The 17,256-nt window shown below is 32.3% G+C and overlaps 2 protein-coding genes and 1 long non-coding RNA gene across 5 annotated transcripts in view; all 3 read right to left on the bottom strand.

Moving 5' to 3' along the window:
* Positions 1 to 636: 636 nt before the first annotated feature.
* Positions 637 to 17,256, bottom strand: part of LOC149488470 (uncharacterized) — a 129,270-nt gene continuing 112,650 nt past the window's right edge. The window contains exon 2 of the long non-coding RNA XR_016315663.1: positions 637 to 1,064. This is a non-coding gene — a long non-coding RNA (uncharacterized LOC149488470). The remainder of the gene's footprint in view (positions 1,065 to 17,256) is intronic.
* On the bottom strand, positions 3,403 to 8,119 carry LOC149488471 (uncharacterized). Its single transcript, XM_089695600.1, has 3 exons — positions 8,100 to 8,119; positions 6,134 to 6,491; positions 3,403 to 4,697 (listed from the first exon to the last, which is right to left on the bottom strand). The coding sequence occupies exon 2, from the start codon at positions 6,468 to 6,470 to the stop codon at positions 6,159 to 6,161; it is 312 nt and encodes a 103-aa protein (XP_089551726.1). The 5' UTR covers positions 6,471 to 6,491; positions 8,100 to 8,119; the 3' UTR covers positions 3,403 to 4,697; positions 6,134 to 6,158.
* On the bottom strand, positions 10,496 to 16,746 carry P5cr (Pyrroline 5-carboyxlate reductase). 3 transcript variants are annotated; one of them, XM_089695603.1, is made up of 6 exons: positions 16,536 to 16,746; positions 16,253 to 16,461; positions 15,386 to 15,645; positions 14,979 to 15,200; positions 13,649 to 13,860; positions 10,496 to 12,154 (listed from the first exon to the last, which is right to left on the bottom strand). In XM_089695603.1, exons 2-6 carry the CDS (start codon positions 16,323 to 16,325, stop codon positions 12,091 to 12,093), a joined length of 831 nt encoding a protein of 276 aa, XP_089551729.1. In that variant the 5' UTR covers positions 16,326 to 16,461; positions 16,536 to 16,746; the 3' UTR covers positions 10,496 to 12,090. The 3 variants fall into 3 exon arrangements, with proteins under 3 accessions (XP_089551729.1, XP_089551728.1, XP_089551727.1); XM_089695602.1 differs by having other exon boundaries at positions 16,253 to 16,466; XM_089695601.1 differs by having other exon boundaries at positions 16,253 to 16,746.

Genomic DNA, 17,256 nt, shown 5'->3' on the forward strand with positions numbered 1-17,256 from the left:
ATAAAAACAATACAAATAACACGTGTACGCGAAACTATGAACTAGGAACTATGCGGGTTTTCCTTTGCAAACGCGGGCGAAGCCGCGGGCGGAAATCTAGTAGTCTATAATTCTTCCATTTACTGTATCACAAAATTCTTCATAGATTTTTAGATATTCGTACTACACCAATTACATCACCCTGTATTTATAAACAATTGCAAAATAAAAGCTACACATAGGCCGGGAGATACTGACACAAAATTTCGGGTCATTTGTAACAGAATGGCGGTTCTACAGGGGTCTTATTACGCAATGACAAAAAGAAAAATGATGGTCAGAACGCTGGTACCGGCGGACTAGTCGCGTGGGCGTTAGTCGAACTCGTCGGATAAATAGCGAAAGTCAAACGATTTGTAACACAAAAATTTTAGAATTTACCGATAGCCCATAAAAAAGATGTAGGCGGTAGTGTCATGCCATACTTTTCCGGTGTAACTACGAATAAAATCTTACGATAAGAAAAAAATCTTATACACATTCGCCACCTCCCACAGGTATGGCATTATCACACTTCTATTTATAATCATTCAGGAGTTGTTGAAAAAAAAATGTAGGGTGGTACAAATCGTTTGGCGAGAAAAAAAAATTCAAAAATTTGCAGATTTTCCGCGGTATGGCGACTATTTGGAATCGTCCGAAAAGTATGGCATGGCGATTTTAGTAAATGGCTGCACGACGATGGTTACCTGTGCAAAAGTTAGCCCGGTACAAATGGTTGAATTGTTTTTTTAAATCAACGCATTCACGTCGGTAAGGCGGACTGTAAGTCACATGGTAAAAGTATGGCATGACACTACCGCCTACATCTTTTTTAAGGGCTATCGGTAAATTCTAAAATTTTTGTGTTACAAATCGTTGGACTTTCGCTATTTATCCCACGAGTGTGACTAACGCCCACGCGACTAGTCCACTGGTACCAGCGTTCTGACCATCATTTTTCTTTTTGTCATTGCGTACTAAGACCCCTCTAGACCGCCATCCTGTTACAAATGACCCGAAATTTTGTGTCAGTATCTCCCGGCCTAACATGTGCAATGTGTAAATGTGTTGACGTTCCAGCTCTTCTTAATATAGGTATAATGTGACGTATCGATAGTAGGCTCTGCTCTGCACATAGCAACATAACTAGCGTCCATCCATAGCACGCATCTACAGGCTGTAGATGCGTGCTATGGATGGTGCTGTAGACTACAGCACGCATCCATAGCAGCTCCATCCATCCTTCCATATAGAAAACCTTTAGATATAGTGTTGTGGCAAATAAATGTCCTGGCACAACCCTGGATGTATTGCTTATCTTTATGCTGTGATTATTTGAAATGTAAAATGTTACATTGGGGTTGCGTTTCTCAGAGGACGCGCGCAGTTGGGGTGTTGTGATAGAAGGTTTCACACTTATCTCCTAAACTAGCAATCCTATAGAAAGATTGAAAATTCATTAGTAACAAATTGAATTCTCTAATCTGTACAACATTGCTTCTATTACTTTTTATCATCAAATGGAAAATTATAAACAAAACTAACATTTTTGAGAAAAATTTCTCAAAAATGTTACTTTTAACTAATTTGTGAGGATGGATGTTTGTTACTTTTTCACGCAAATACCTACTTCTGAAACGATTACAATTAAATTTGGTATGTAGGTAGCTGAGGACCCAGAATAAGACATAGGCTACATTTTATCCCAGAAATTCCACAGGAACGCGAACTATGTGGGTTTTCCTTTGAAAACGCAGGCAATGCTGCGGGCGGAAATCTAGTTTTCTTTAAATAATAAAGTGACATCAGACCAATAATACAGATTGTGGAGGGTATTAATCGATAATTATTTTATTTTATTAACTAATGACCCCTTTAATGTGAAAAGTGATAGGCCGCCCCTTTTCCTTGAAATAGTGAGACATATGAAAAATCAAAAAACATAACTAGATAAGTGAAGTATTCCGCTCTTTATCGTGACCATATACCTATTACAGTATCCGCACATGCAGACACACGGACACATTTTTTAAATATTTTAAACAACATAAATAGGCTTTTAAAAATATCATAAATTTTGCTTTTTTATGTTTATATTTGTTTACCTATAGGTGCAATATTTTTGTAAAAAAGATATAAGTATTTAAATTTCAAAAAATACTTGTTTTTCGTAAAGCGCCGTAGTTATACCTCGCGGGTTTCGCGTATGAGGCCCGCGAGGTATACGGCGTAATAAAAAAAACGTAATAAAAAAAAATTAATCCAGTATTTTTTAATTGAAACATAATCACTAACATCCATCAGTTTGTTATTGGTAGGTGAAGATAACAAATGAATCACAAACACGAAAATTTCCTTATGATTTTACAAATTTTTAATCTTTATAAACAAAGTTTTGTCAATATGCATAGAAAATCAATTGATCAACTTTCTTATACACAATTTTAACAATTTATTGTTATTTAGAATATTTATCATAGGTCTTCCATTGGAATGATGCTTGGAACACATTTCATTTGTATTTCGATGAGGTGTCGAAGCGGCAAACGATGTGAATAAATATCTGAAATGAAAAACATTATATCTAACAAAAAATCTATGGAGAAAGTTGATTAGATTAGAAGATGAAATATTCTGAGGTACCTACTAGCGTACTTGGTTTTGCCCGCTGTGCTTGCGTTCGAAACGTAAATCTAAAGCATTCCTGAATCCATCTAAAGACAATCGTTTCAGTTGTTTAGCATTAGTTCAGTGTCAAATAAGCACAGAAAGATAAATGTTTATTGAAGATCTTGTATTTATTGTGCCTTTTGGGTAATCAAATAAACCGCACCAGAATCAAGTCTCTTAAACCTACTGGTCACTCACCTAAATATAATTTATAAGGCTTATCTCGCAACAGGATATCCCGGATAACCTCCCGGCGGAGGCGGAGGATACATAGGTGGTTGGTTGTCAATAACAACCGGCGGTTGCGCTATAACAACCGTTTGAGGCGGCTGCTGCTGCCCACACGCGTTCGGACAGAGACACGGCACACAACATAGCGCCGTGAGAGCCATACAACAAGGGTTCACACAAACTTCACAGTCCCCGCAGTCAAAAGAAATACACAGCCCCATTTCGATACCACTTCTGAATCTATCTGACTATAACTTATGTGTGATGAGGATATCTAGAGATAAGCTCTTATCTCCGATGTTATTTTTGAGTGATATCCGAACTCACAGATGACTGATTTTTGTTGACATCGTGTAAATCGTACCAAATAGTCGTTTTATCTAGTTCGTGGAATCAAAATTTTATAACTATTTTAATTAAATAAAAGTCAATGTGGTAAAAAATTATTTATTTTTTAGATTTAAAATTTGTTTCAAACATAAACATTTTAATTCAATTGTTTTATTAAGCAGTGTTCATAATCTAAATAGAAAGATTAGTACAAAGTTTACAATGTTATGAAACAATTATATTTATTTACATGTGTATCACATTATGATAAATTAGGTTTACATTTATAATTCTTAAAATAAATTATCCTATGCAAAAATACAACAAAAGCAACTAAATGCTATAAATTGTAACAAAGGAATGAGAAACAGAAATTTAAAATAAAAACATGAAATATTATATTATCTCCAATAATAAAAATATTGGTAAAACAAAAATAACTAACAAAAATATTAACAACCCAGTTCAACAAGCGAAGTATCAAGCCAACATTTTTATTTTAAATGATTGGCTTAGATGCTGCCAGTTGCCACATGAATAAAAATTTAAATGATTATCGTTTACAATTATTATTAAGAAATTTGATTGTATAATTATGAATAAATATTTAAAAACACTTAACCTAAACACTATTATTTTCTAATGATAAATATAATATGCTGCTATCATTTGATGTAGATTGTATTTATTTGTAATTATTGAGCAATAGATATTTAATGCTTCAAAACTAATATAAATTAACATAAAGATAACCTTCACTAAATTTGTAGTCTTGTCTGATATTTAAATTCGACCACCTATTTTTATACATATATGTAGTAGTCCTGGTGGTACCAGGAATAGCACAATCTCTATATTTTGGAACGTAAATTTTTAATACTAATAAATAAATATATTTATATTTCAATCCTTTATGTTATTTAACCAATACACAAAACCTTTAACTTTTATCTATGTGGATAGGTTTATATTTTTTGAACCGGTGTTACAAAATGTGAGCCAACTGATGGCAGACAAACCCGGCATGTTCACTCAAGAGAGAATTACAAAATATGACTCAAGTGCGCTATGACGTACCATTTGTATTTGGTTGTAACCCACATAAGCATATAATATTTTATAGTAATTGGACGGTTTTTGACGTAGTTATCCAGCTCTATCTATATAATCCAAGCTTTAAATTCAGTTGAGTTGTCTCCAAGGGACAAGAAAATTGTAAAAGGGGTATATAAATGTTTTATCTGGTTTTGCATATTGTAAATATCGTAAATAACTATCTATAAGGTGGTGGTGGTTCATGGCTAGGTCTTTGGCGGGGAGGCACTTGCACGACCGTGGTGGTGTGGTGCACCACGGTGCGGGGCGGCGGCTCGGAGCAGCAGTCGCAGCAGAGACACGGGATGCAGCAGCAGCAGCACGGACGACATGATATGTTACAACCCATCCTGGAATTTAGGAATGCTAGTATTAGCCATTAGGTTCATCATACGCAATTGTGAAAAGGCATAGATTGATTAAAACATTGATAGGCTGATCGGTGGCTCTAGATAGAGAATTCTATATTTCTAAAGGCTGCAGTGAACTGCTTTAAAACATTAATGACAAAATGGTCAAGATTGTCTTCGGAAAAAAATTAGAGACGTAGAGACGACCATGTCATAAAAATATAAAGGATCATATTAAAAAATATGTTCAAATATTACTAAGATTTTCTCGTTTGAAAACGTATTATCAATGAGCCTTCGATTCAGTCACGTAGCGTTAACTTCCATGGTCAAAAGTTTTTAAGTGTAATACATTTTTTTTTAATAATTTAAGATTGCTAGATAATTGAGTTAGTTCTTGACTAGTTTACCCTAAATAAACTATTTAGTTACCTATTTTTTATGTTCAAAATATTCTTCGGGAATTTGTCAGATATATAACAGCTGTATACTGTACTTGCCTGATTGTTTGTTATACCTACTTAAAATACATCGTAAAATCATAATGACTCAAAAGAAGCAGATAAGTTTGGCTTAACTGATAAATTTATTGATAAATTATATTTATCTTTACTAACGGTACAATTACCTTGATAACTTAACAATTATATGGAATTATTTTATTGACTTTTATCGGAAATTTAATACGATAGCTACTTACTTTGTACTTATATAATTTGTGCTATAAAATATATAAAAATATCTCTAAAGACAAAAATGAGTTAAGAAGTAGATACTCTTGAACTAATTTAAGTCGACATACTTTAAGCGATACCTTATACAGTACAGTCAGTACAGTACATGGTAAGAAATGGAAGTGTCAAGGTAAAAACGATGACGTGGCCACGATGTAAACACAAAATATATGGAGGTATGCTAATGTGTATATGAGAAACATTATTTATCGGTACATATAGGTTTGTTATTGATATGAGAACAATATTAGCCATTCTCTAACAAAAATGACGTTGAGGTCTTTTGCATATTATATAGAATAAACAATAGTAATTAATACATATTACATTCTATGTGGTATGCCGTATGACACTACTCGTTCTAAGACTGGAAAATGACAGAAGATATTCCTAATCACAAAATTTCAAACGCTATACGTACAAGTAGTTAAATTTTTAACTAATCGTTAAAGGGGAAACTGATGAGGCAATTTTTCTGCTTATCAGGTAGGTGAACGTAAGCAATATCCGCTTGGCATTATTATCAATTTTGTATTACGTATATACCTGTATGTTTTATTGAAACCAAATTTTACTTACAAATGTTAGTTCTATATCTACCTAAGTGTTTATGTAATTGTATGGCAAGCGTGAAAAATTAAGCATTAGAAGTGGATACAACATTTTGTGTGAAATGCGGTCGTCCACAGGTGCAAAACTTACCTTAACTATTTAATTGAGAATCTGTTCATCTATATGAAGGGTAGCCGGGGTAGCCTCCTTGTGGTGGTGGCGGTGGGTAGCCTCCTTGAGGGGGATAACCCGGGTAGCCGGGATACCCGCCAGGCGGCGGCGGGTGTGGATAGCCCGGGGGCGGGTTGTCGATAACAACAGGTGGCTGCTGTATTATCACAGTCTGCGGCGGCTGTTGCCTTTGCTGACCGCAAGCGTTCGGGCACAGGCACGGGATGCAGCAACACGCCGTCAAAGCCAAGCAGCAGGGATTCACACAGTCACAACCATCACAATCCCCACAATCGAGTGAGAAGCACAGCCCCATGATGTTACGTCGCGCCTTTAACTAAAACACATATATATTATGTGTGTGACTAATGATATGCCTCGTGATATCAACTTATCACTTCGTACTAAGGCTTGTTCTGTGTTTAGTGTTGGTTTTATTGCCATACTATTACCAATTCTATTTGTAGCTGGGTAAATTCGAAAATCGCAATGTAGAGTCGTGTTGATACTGGGAATTATAACTACTTTACTTTTATCAAAAGCCAAATATGCTGTTATCTTTTGATAAAAGATAATGCCTATTTATTGTTTATGAGCTTCCTTTGCAAGCTTCAATAAACTAACGAAGTCAGGTACATCGTGTACACTGTACGTACCTATGTAGCTAGCACTATATGTAGAGACAGAGAGTAGTGACTCATATTAAAATTAATTGTTATAAACATGAACGCAATCTTTTTAAAATTAACGAAAAAATCTTTAATCATATACACTTAGATATGCATTTTATCTACTTTAATAAACGTTCATTTAATGTTCATAGTAAAAGATATTTAATTTGTTAAAGATTTCAATCGGTGACACTAACAAATAATAATTTAAGAAGATAATAATCGATGATAATATTTCAAAAAATGTAAGCCTATCTACATGATAGTGGACGACCAATTATAGTGAGCTAAAGCATTAATATTTATGAATGTATGTATTTCTTACCTTATCGAGCCAAAAGTAATATTCAATTTACAATATAATTAAAACAATAATGCACCTAGCGGCCCGAGAAAATAAAATGTTTGTTAGCACTTGTTTGTCACACTGCGGGAAAAACTGTGATGCGGCCGCTTGCGCACAAGCCAATATTTTTCATTGACTTATACCTCCTCTGTCTAACCAAAGCACTCACCACGTGAATGAAAAGGATAAATATAGCCCACGCAATGCAAGCGGAAAATGAATTCGTAACGACAACCTTGCTCCGATACGAACAATACTATAAGAATATTTTATTTGAAATACTTTACAAATTAACTTTAATAGCAACTCTCGTTTCAAAGTAATTTAAATGCGTCATTAGAAACGTTATCTTAATTGTTAAACAATACCTTTGAAAATTGTACGATTAAAATTGTGTTTCAACTATAGTATGTGGGCTTTCATATTATGATTCATATTATTGTGCATGAGTGTATTTCTGTTTGGCTACTTCGTAATGAGGAAATATTACGCAGAACTGATGTAATTTTGACTACGCTGTGTCCGGTTATGTCTAATAACGTCACTTAAATTAAATATTCAATAAACGGTAACCGAACATGACAATGTTTGTAATCATCAATTACTGTGTTGCAAAATACATTCTAATTCGTTATTGGAAGATACCTATATAATTTATTTCAACATTAAAGTGATGTTGCAATTAATTAACTAAGTATGGTGACAATTAAATTTAAAATTTTACGCTATTCATACTAGTTACTCACAAAATGACCTTAGAAACAAAACAGGAAGGTATTGCAACCATATCACGGTTACTGAACACGAGGACAACTTCGATTTTCTTTGGCGAACCGCGAAACCAATCAATAAATACTAAAATGTAGAAGTTACGGACTTACTAACGTAACAATATTTCGGCACCTTCAATACTTTATTTCAAACTTACATTAAGTAATTTTGCTTTTACTTTTATAAAGGCGTTTAGTTTTAATTAAAATCAAACTACATTTTATCAAACACTATCTACTAGATTCTCTAAGTAAAAAGTACAAAATGAAATAACAAGCGCTCGATTCTTTCTAGTATCGCGTGTACAATGAACTAAAGCAACAGTAATAGAACTCACACAAAGGCCATAAATATACATATAAGGTACACACATTATTTAAATTACTAACATACCGCGCCGTTTCATTTCCAAGGGGAATATTTTATTACAATTACTTACGTTAATTAAAATTGAAAACGATTGATTAGTTAAATGTGTTTAGTGCCGTCATATTTTTAACACGCTTTGATTTTTATACATAGGAGCTCCGGCCTCCGAGCTAAGCATAGGAGGTAAATAATTTCATTTTTGTCTAGCTTGTGACGCCTGACACAATAAGTCTTTCAATAATGATATAATATTAAAGAATAGGAGAAGATATTGTGCAAAGGTGCCCTTGAAATGAGTTAGCGTTATCGACAGAAAAAAAATTGGGGTTGTTTGCATTTGAATTCGCTTATTGTGGCTTATTTCCCTTGCTCGGACAGTTTTCTTTTTATTCCAGGCACTGAAGCCTGAAGGCAACTAAAGTTGGGAAGAACATAATAGTTCCAATCATACAGTTTATTGTTCAGTATCTTATAACATATTATTATGTAATTAACTGTACATAATATAAAATATTGAACATCAGGATTTCTACATGTGAACAATAAATCAATACGACATTTATTACATGTTACAAATATTATATAAAATTGTAAAAAAACACCCAAACAATGTGAGCAGAAAATCATAAAATTAATCAGTGTAATCCTGGTAATCTTATCGCGAGAGCGCGTCATACTCAATCAATGCCAAAATTAAATAAGGATTTACTGTGGTGTGATACGCGAACACGGCGCGTAGCTGATACTCGAATTAAAATAATACATCGCAATAAAAATGCGAAAACAAAGCGATGAGTGGTGAAGACTACGCTTTAATCGCTTTAGCAGAAACTACCACAGACTGTGTTAAGCCGTTTAAAGCTGAAAAATTTACCCTATTGGAGCCCAAACCGAATCGTAGAAGAAATGAAAGAAGTCGTTCTTTTTTTTGGAAACTACCGACTATACGTCTGGTGCCAAGTATGAGCCAAGTGCGACACAGGTTAAGGAAATTGAGCTGTGTAAGTAACGACGAAGATGAGGAACAAATGATTCCAGCTGATATGCCGAGACACAAAAGTATCGATATCGGCGTGGGGTTGGCTCGGCGAATGTCCCTTTTTATATTTACAAGACGATCGGTCTGCGTGCATCCCTATCATCCCTTCACGCCTAAACAAACAACAAGGAAGATTTATCTAAGATGTGACGATAAAAAATAGAAGAAACAAACTGTATGTTACATAATATCCGTCCATTTTAAGAACGTAATTGCTAATTAATGATGATTATAATCAGAAAATTGACGCTTAGCTACCTTAAAGATAGTGAGTGCAAGCAAAGGAAAGAAAAATACAGAACCTAAAGGAGATTTATTTTGTATTCTAACTGGTATTATCAATAAATGACATGGATGCCGTCGTGATGTCACTATACTTAAATGTCCTTACAGATTTGATTGACTGGAGATTGAGAAGAGATTGTCTTATAACTATAGGCCGCCTGTTGTATTTTGCATACCCTATAACTAGATGTAATATTATTAATGTGTGATCCTGGTTTGTACAATAAATAATAACTAATGTAAATACTAAATACAAAGATAGTTTAATGTTAACCAAAATATTTATTTAAAGATATTAAATACGAACTAATCGTATATTTTAAAGCTTATAAATTATGGTAGGTACCTATCTAAAGTTCTGTTAGTTTATAGTTTGATATATAAAATAAATTATTCGGATATATTACCTTATAAATGAATTATTCGGTTCCTAATAAGGTATGTAGGTATATATTCTTAAATGATTATTCTTTAAATAAATTAGATTATGCGATTCATTATTTAAAACTAACAACATGCTATCCAAATATATTTTGATAAATTAATTCTACTATACATGCCATTCCATTTGAATTTGTTTTATCGAGCTAGGAATGTGCGAAGTCCTTTCTGTTTTTTATTGATAGTAGCAACATAAATTACCGTGTAATCTATTAATCTGATTACTAAAAAGGAAGTTTAATATTTATCTATTGAGTATTCAGTTCTAGTATGTATAAATGAAATGTTTGCGGACCGTAAGATAAAAAAAATGTATGTACTACAAAATATTGTTTTTAATACGTGTGTTATAACACCGCATTTGAGTAACTTAATAAATAAAAAAAATGATTTCATTCAAATTTTATTTAAATATTTAATATTTTATGTAAGTACATATATCCAAAGCCAATATTTTCATATTATAAACCGCCATATCACATATGTATTACTATTACATATTATATTTTATTTTAAAACATTATTGTTTTGTGTTATTATTCCGCTTAAAATCCTAATATTCAAAATAAATTTAATGAGTGACAACGGTTCCTTTACGAACTACTGAGAATTTAAAATAAAAATACTGAGAATATGTCAAACGAAAGTTATGAGGTGCAAAGTTGGTCGCAAAGCACCTTACCAAATGTCTATCAATTTTTCGAAAAGTAACATTTATTTCAAATTCAAAGCAGTTACTCTTTAAAAAAAAACAAACAAATATCTTTAGTTGTAAGTACGTGCAAGTCAGCACTTAGCTAAACATACAAATTGAAGTATGCTAAGGCATACGAGTAAAAAATACTGTTTACGAAAGAGAAACCGATCGTAGAAAATATGTTTCCTCTGTTATCAATGTTTCTATAGGTTTATTGATAACATAGAAAACGAAACATATTTTCCGAGATCAGTTTCACTTCTGTGAAAAATTGATTAATATCATACTTGATTCAAAGAATACTGATATTTATTTGCTATAATATTTCTTATTACAAAACAACTATTGCTTACGACTTACAGCAAAACTTACCCGTATATTTAGCCATGGAAACAATCAATATTGATTATAAGAATTGAAATATGGTATTTCTTTAATATTTGTATAACCACATAAAATAATATTAATGCAAATAATTTCAAAAGGCAATGAGTAGTACTTGGTACTCGAAAATAATAAGATACAATACTTAGGTACTATCTACACACTAAATATGTATGTGGATGTATGTGAGAATATTCCTAAATAGGCAAACGTACGTATACATTCAAAACAGACTTCTTCAATACTATGGTAAACAGTGTGATTTTTTCGAGTATTTAAATAATTTACTAAAACTAATATAACGGTGCTTGTTAAAATATGCGAATAATATATATAAATAATAATTTTACAATAATAACTATTAATCCCAACTACTTTTGAGTTTTTAATTGTGATGAGTAGGATCTTATAAACTGTAAAATTAAGAAATCACAAGGATTATTCGAAAATCTATTTAAAATTAGCGTGTTATGAAAGGACAATGTGTTTCTCTTCAACTAGCTTAAATTAAATAAAATAGCTAATCTCATTAAAGTCAGAGATTCTTATTCATAATAAACTACATTTCTTCCTCCTTTAGCGATATAGTGACATACCTTACATGAAGGTTGTGGAAACATTATTGAACTATTTGATTATTTAACATATTTCTACATGATGTTTGCCTTTATCAATCGGATAACAAAATAAACTGTATATTTAAAAAAAATATATGCACTCTTTTCTGATCGTGATACAAGAACCACTTGATCTTAATTGCAGGACTCAACTACTAAGTCAAACATTCCTCTATAGTATATATACTGATATTAGTGCTTCGATAACAATGTTCTACTTAAAATACACTGTAGGCTTTTTAAGCCATTTATAATTCCATTATAAATAAATATTTAGCAAACCCATAACATGATCCATTAGAGTATTTTCATAGTTTTACTTTTTACCCATTTCTAAAGTTCTCTGAGTAGCAGCTTCCATTGCATTGATGAGTGTCGCCCTGAAAAAAATATGTAATTAAGTATACATTTTTCTCCATTTAAAAAATGATCACAGAATATTGTCTATAATCAAGCTTGTATATCTATATATATTATATAAAACTCAAAGGTGACTGATATAGTGATCTATCAACGCACAGCCCAAACCGCTGGACGTATCGGGCTGAAATTTGGCATGCAATAACGTAGGCGTCCCCTAAGGATTTTAGAAAATTCATCCCCTAAAGGGGTAAAATAGGGGATAGAAGTTTGTATGAAACTTTTTATTCCTTGGATGTATTTGCATGAAATTTAGCACACATATAGAGGGTAACTTGGAGAAACACATAGCATAGGTTTTATCCCGGAAATCTCACGGGAACGGGAACTATGCGGGTTTTTCTTTGAGAACACGGGCGAAGCCGCGGGCGGAAAGCTAGTCTTTAATAATAATAATCAAGATTGTGTTGAGTACTTAAATTATTTTTGATACATGATTATTTTTAAATCATTTTTAAACAGCAGTCTTGAAATTAAAGTCTTATCCAGTTCTAATTAATTAATTGTCACTTTACTATAGTCCTTTCCACCTAAGATGATTTCTGTGACACATCGATTTTTGACACGTGTAGAGATGTCGGTTACTGAAATCGTATCAATTGTTTCCGATAATCGATAATATTCTATATGGAAATGAAATCGATTTGAATAAAGTACCAAAATCAGTTTTTTCGGCATTTCGCCAATAATTAACTAAGGAAACTTAGCAAACAACAGCAACAAAAAGTCAACAATAACAATTAGTAAAAATAACAGAATACCACGTAAAGTATCAATATAAAAATGCAACTTGTATACAAGGCTGACGTACTCGTACAGACGATTGACTCGATTGACAAACGATCACAAGATGGGCGCCGATTATATGATTTTCCAACTCTATGATTTTTCAACGATCCATTTCATGTACACGAATTGCGTAGGTATTATATTTTTGTGTTATTTTATTTTATTTTTCATTATATTAAACTAAACCATACTGTTTTTGATTTATAAGCTTAAGATGTTTCATTTTTATATTTTTGGTAATAATGCCGCCATAAAATAAAAATATTATGCACTAAAATTATTTTGACTTTTTAAACATAAAATACGTAATTCGGAACACGATGAAGTGTCACAGGAATCATCATAGGTGAAAAGGACTATAACACACTTCCATAAATAACTTTCGCCACTTAAAATGTGAAAACTTTTAAATTTATGAAGTGAAACTTCTTTATCGGGGTTGAAAAAAAAATTTGTGTAAAATTTTTTCGTTACGCGTGACATTTTTGCGTTACGCGCTATCTTTTTCTTATCCCTACCACGCGTGATACGACGTATTTCTGTAAAGTTGCATATAGTAAATTATTTTTTTTTAAATAAGGTTATAAAGAAGTTTCACTTACGTGTGTACACTATTAAAGTACACGCACACATTTTTTTTTTAAATTATTTTTCTAAAATCATACCTAAATTTCCCGTCTTCCAAAGCGGCTACACCAGCAATGGTAGAGCCTCCTGGAGAACAGACCTCATCCTTCAACAATCCAGGATGTTTGTTACTCTCGAGGACCATTTTCCCGGATCCCATAACCATTTGAGCAGCAAGCCGTATCGCTTGAGCTCTCGGCGCGCCTTGCTTCACTACACCGTCGGCTAGAGCTTCTATTGCTATGTACATCTGAAATTCAAGAATCCATAGAATAATATTATAAATGCGAAAGTAACTCTGTCTGTCTGTCTGTTACTCAATCACGCCTAAACTACTGAACCAATTGGCATGAAATTTGGTATGGAGATATTTTGATACCCGAGAAAGGACATAGGCTACCTTTTATTGCGAAATATGTACCACGGGCGAAGCCGCGGCGGACCTCTAGTAATAATATGTTTGTCAATTAATAATGTAGGTAATAAATATATATGGAGATTTTGCAATGACAGAGATAGACTTGGTACATTAGCATCAGAATTATGTGTAAAACATTTAATAAAGGTATAACATAACGGACACAAAACTTTTGTATAGATTATGTGAGAGCAAAATTATCTATGTATGTAAAATATTATTTAAGTATTTCAAACTTCGAAATCTAAATACTATAATATAATAATTAAATGTTTAACATCTTACACATCAAAACGGGAATTGCAAGACAATAAATGTGGACATTACAATTTACACTAGTGTGTTAAAATTTACATGATATACTTGATTCGATTTTAGAACAATATATGGTATGGTTACATTATAGTTTAAATATTTAACTACATACCTTTTTTTTCTACCTTTTTGAAAACTTCTTACCTAAATAATAATAATAAAAAGAAAATTGAAATTTTTAGAACTTTCACTCAATTAGCAAACTAACACTCAATTATTATATATAAATTTATATCAAAGTGTAAGAATAATATTATTGCACTAGATTTCCGCCCGCGGCTTCGCCCGCGTTTGCAAAGGAAAACCCGCATAGTTCCCGTTCCCGTGGGATTTCCGGGATAAAACCTATCCTATGTGTTAATCCAAGTTACCCTCTATATGTGTGTTAAATTTCATTGTAATCGGTTCAGTAGTTTTTACGTGAAAGAGTAACAAACATCCATACATCCTTACAAACTTTCGCCTTTATAATATATTAATTAGATTAGATTAGATAGATATTAGATTTGTAACAGTCTTGGTAATTAGTAGATCAAAGTCCAGCTTTAGAACATATTCTTGTTAACATAAATATTCATTAATAATTTTCTAGAAAGTTTTTACAGAAAAGTACAGCCACTATTATAGAAACTTACAAAAGCAGGACCGCATCCAGTAAGAGATCCCAAAGAGCTCAAATAATGTTCCGGAACCTTTTCACAGATCCCACAACCAGAAAGCAGATTTTCCAATTCTGCGCATTGTTGTTCTGAAACTGTGCTATCTGGAGAGTATAAGCAAGCACCAGCTCCAACTGACATGGGTGTGTTAGGCAATGTGCGAATCACTTGCTTCTCGCCTGGCAGATTACTTAAAACCTGAAAGGAATGTTATTTGAAACAGAATATCAGTTTTAATCACTGTTACCCCCATAGAAATAAGACTGAATTTTTTCTAAAATATAAATTCTTAGGTTTATTTCTAAATGATTTACTAAAGTATCATTAGGATGAGTTAAAAATAAACCCAAAAACATTGGTTAACATTCATAAGCATATCATACCTTATGTAAATGCTCAATTGTGATCCCTGCTAGAATTGAAACAACTAATACTTTTTTGGTGGCAATGTTGTTGGGCATAGTGTTTGCACAATCATCTATTGCTTTTGTTAAAAATTGAGGTTTCACTCCCAAAAAGACAACATCACAATTGCTGTACACCTCACCATTTTTATTTGTTATATTTGCACCACAATCTTTCCAGTGCTGAAGATTTTCTAAATGTGGTCCTGACACCCATATTTTAGAAGTTGGAAATTCACCTGTAAAAAGAATCAACTATGTTATTAATGCAATTTATATGTATAGTGGATTTATTTTTCATAAATTTATTATTATACCTATGTACATACTTTGAAATGGTTCAGACTCTTCTAACAAAAAGTAATTTTTTAAAATTTAGGTCTATACAAATATAGTTTGAATCATATGGTAAATAAGAATAAATAGTGTGAGACATATTATGGCCTTGTAGGTAATCTCAATTATGAATAATATGTAATTTATATGGGGTTGCATTTAATGAAATGGAATTGACATTCAATGCATGCACACACTGATTTTATAAATGAAATATTCTCCTTAGGATAAATTCATTGTTTGAAGAATGATGTTATCGGTAAAACTGTACTATATGGGACATCTACTTCTTCATCACTTCACTTTACACCACTGGCTTGGAAGGCAGGGTCACTACGAACCAAACCAGTCGGTCAGTCAAGTATATAAACTTAAAAAAAAATGTCAAATTAATAAATATAACGTTAATTACTATTATAATAATAAAAGCTTTCAGTATTGTAAGTATATTATTTTAGATATCATTTTTAACTTAATAATAGACTTTAATAATATATGTACAATTGTTACCTTTTTTAATTATTCCTTGAAAAATTGATGTAGACATATTACCTCCTCCAATAAAACCCAAATTATAAGACATGATGACAAGATTCTAAAGTACCTAATATTTTATGTGAGTTTGTAGAAAAATTCTTTCCTCGATGTTTTTCGAAAACTAGATTCGAAACACAGACGTTTTGCTTTTATACTTATTACTCGCGTGATTTATTTATTCACTGCTCTGGAAAAAAACCGCAACCTGTTTTAGTTTGTCGGTTAACCAAAATCACGATGATACGATTTTTCATACCTATATTTATAGATAACGGAAAATATGCTTTAATTGTACAATAATTACGATACAAATTTCATATACAATTAAAATGTATATTTTCTTTTGGTAAAGTTTATTTCTTTTTATGTCTCGGTTTATGTAGTGGAGAAAATAAATCTTTTTTTTTTCACGTTTTTTTTCTGCGCTTATTTGGATTTTGTCAGAGATTTGGCGATCAATTTTTGGATTTGACCCGTATTATTATAGTACTCTTTGGATTTGACATTTTAACCATAATCTGTTATTCTGACATAGTACGTCATACAGCGACTATATAGAAGCGACAGATTTCATTCAATATTTACATAAACAAAATTGCCACCCATAAAATATGAAAAAATACACGTGAATATGTCGCGGTCGTGGCCATTTCGTAGATTTGCTCATTTCATGAAATGATTGATCATTTCACGAAATGGTTACATTTCATGAAATGGTTACATTTCATGAAATGGCCAACACAGATCGTTAAATCGTCAATGTTTCACGATTTGGTCATTCACATTTGGCCAGATCGTATAAAATATAGAGAATCCATAAAATATTAAAAAAAAATCAGAATATTTTAAAGACTTGTATGTAACTGTTTATTGTCATTTAAGTTAGTGCCACGGCAGCGGCCGGCGAATGCCAGAAGCGAATGGTTTCTGCAATAGAAAACAGTTAGGTTAGGTTAGACTTTGATAAACAACGCACG

The sequence above is a fragment of the Colias philodice genome, chromosome 5, assembly GCF_061535455.1.
Source record: "Colias philodice isolate Cphi_HAF_F1 chromosome 5, ilColPhil1 Martin Lab GWU primary, whole genome shotgun sequence".
Lineage (NCBI taxonomy): Eukaryota > Metazoa > Arthropoda > Insecta > Lepidoptera > Pieridae > Colias > Colias philodice.

What these genes read in the sequence shown, in the direction of transcription:
- P5cr (XM_089695603.1), bottom strand. Translation starts at nt 16,325, where the DNA reads ATGTCTTATAATTTGGGTTTTATTGGAGGAGGTAATATGTCTACATCA. An exon ending in TCAAGGAATAATTAAAAAAG is followed by an intron (nt 15,646 to 16,252) that starts GTAACAATTGTA and finishes TTCTTTTTACAG; the next exon opens with GTGAATTTCCAACTTCTAAA. An exon ending in TTGGAAGACGGGAAATTTAG is followed by an intron (nt 12,155 to 13,648) that starts GTATGATTTTAG and finishes TATTTTTTTCAG; the next exon opens with GGCGACACTCATCAATGCAA.
- LOC149488471 (XM_089695600.1), bottom strand. Translation starts at nt 6,470, where the DNA reads ATGGGGCTGTGCTTCTCACTCGATTGTGGGGATTGTGATGGTTGTGAC.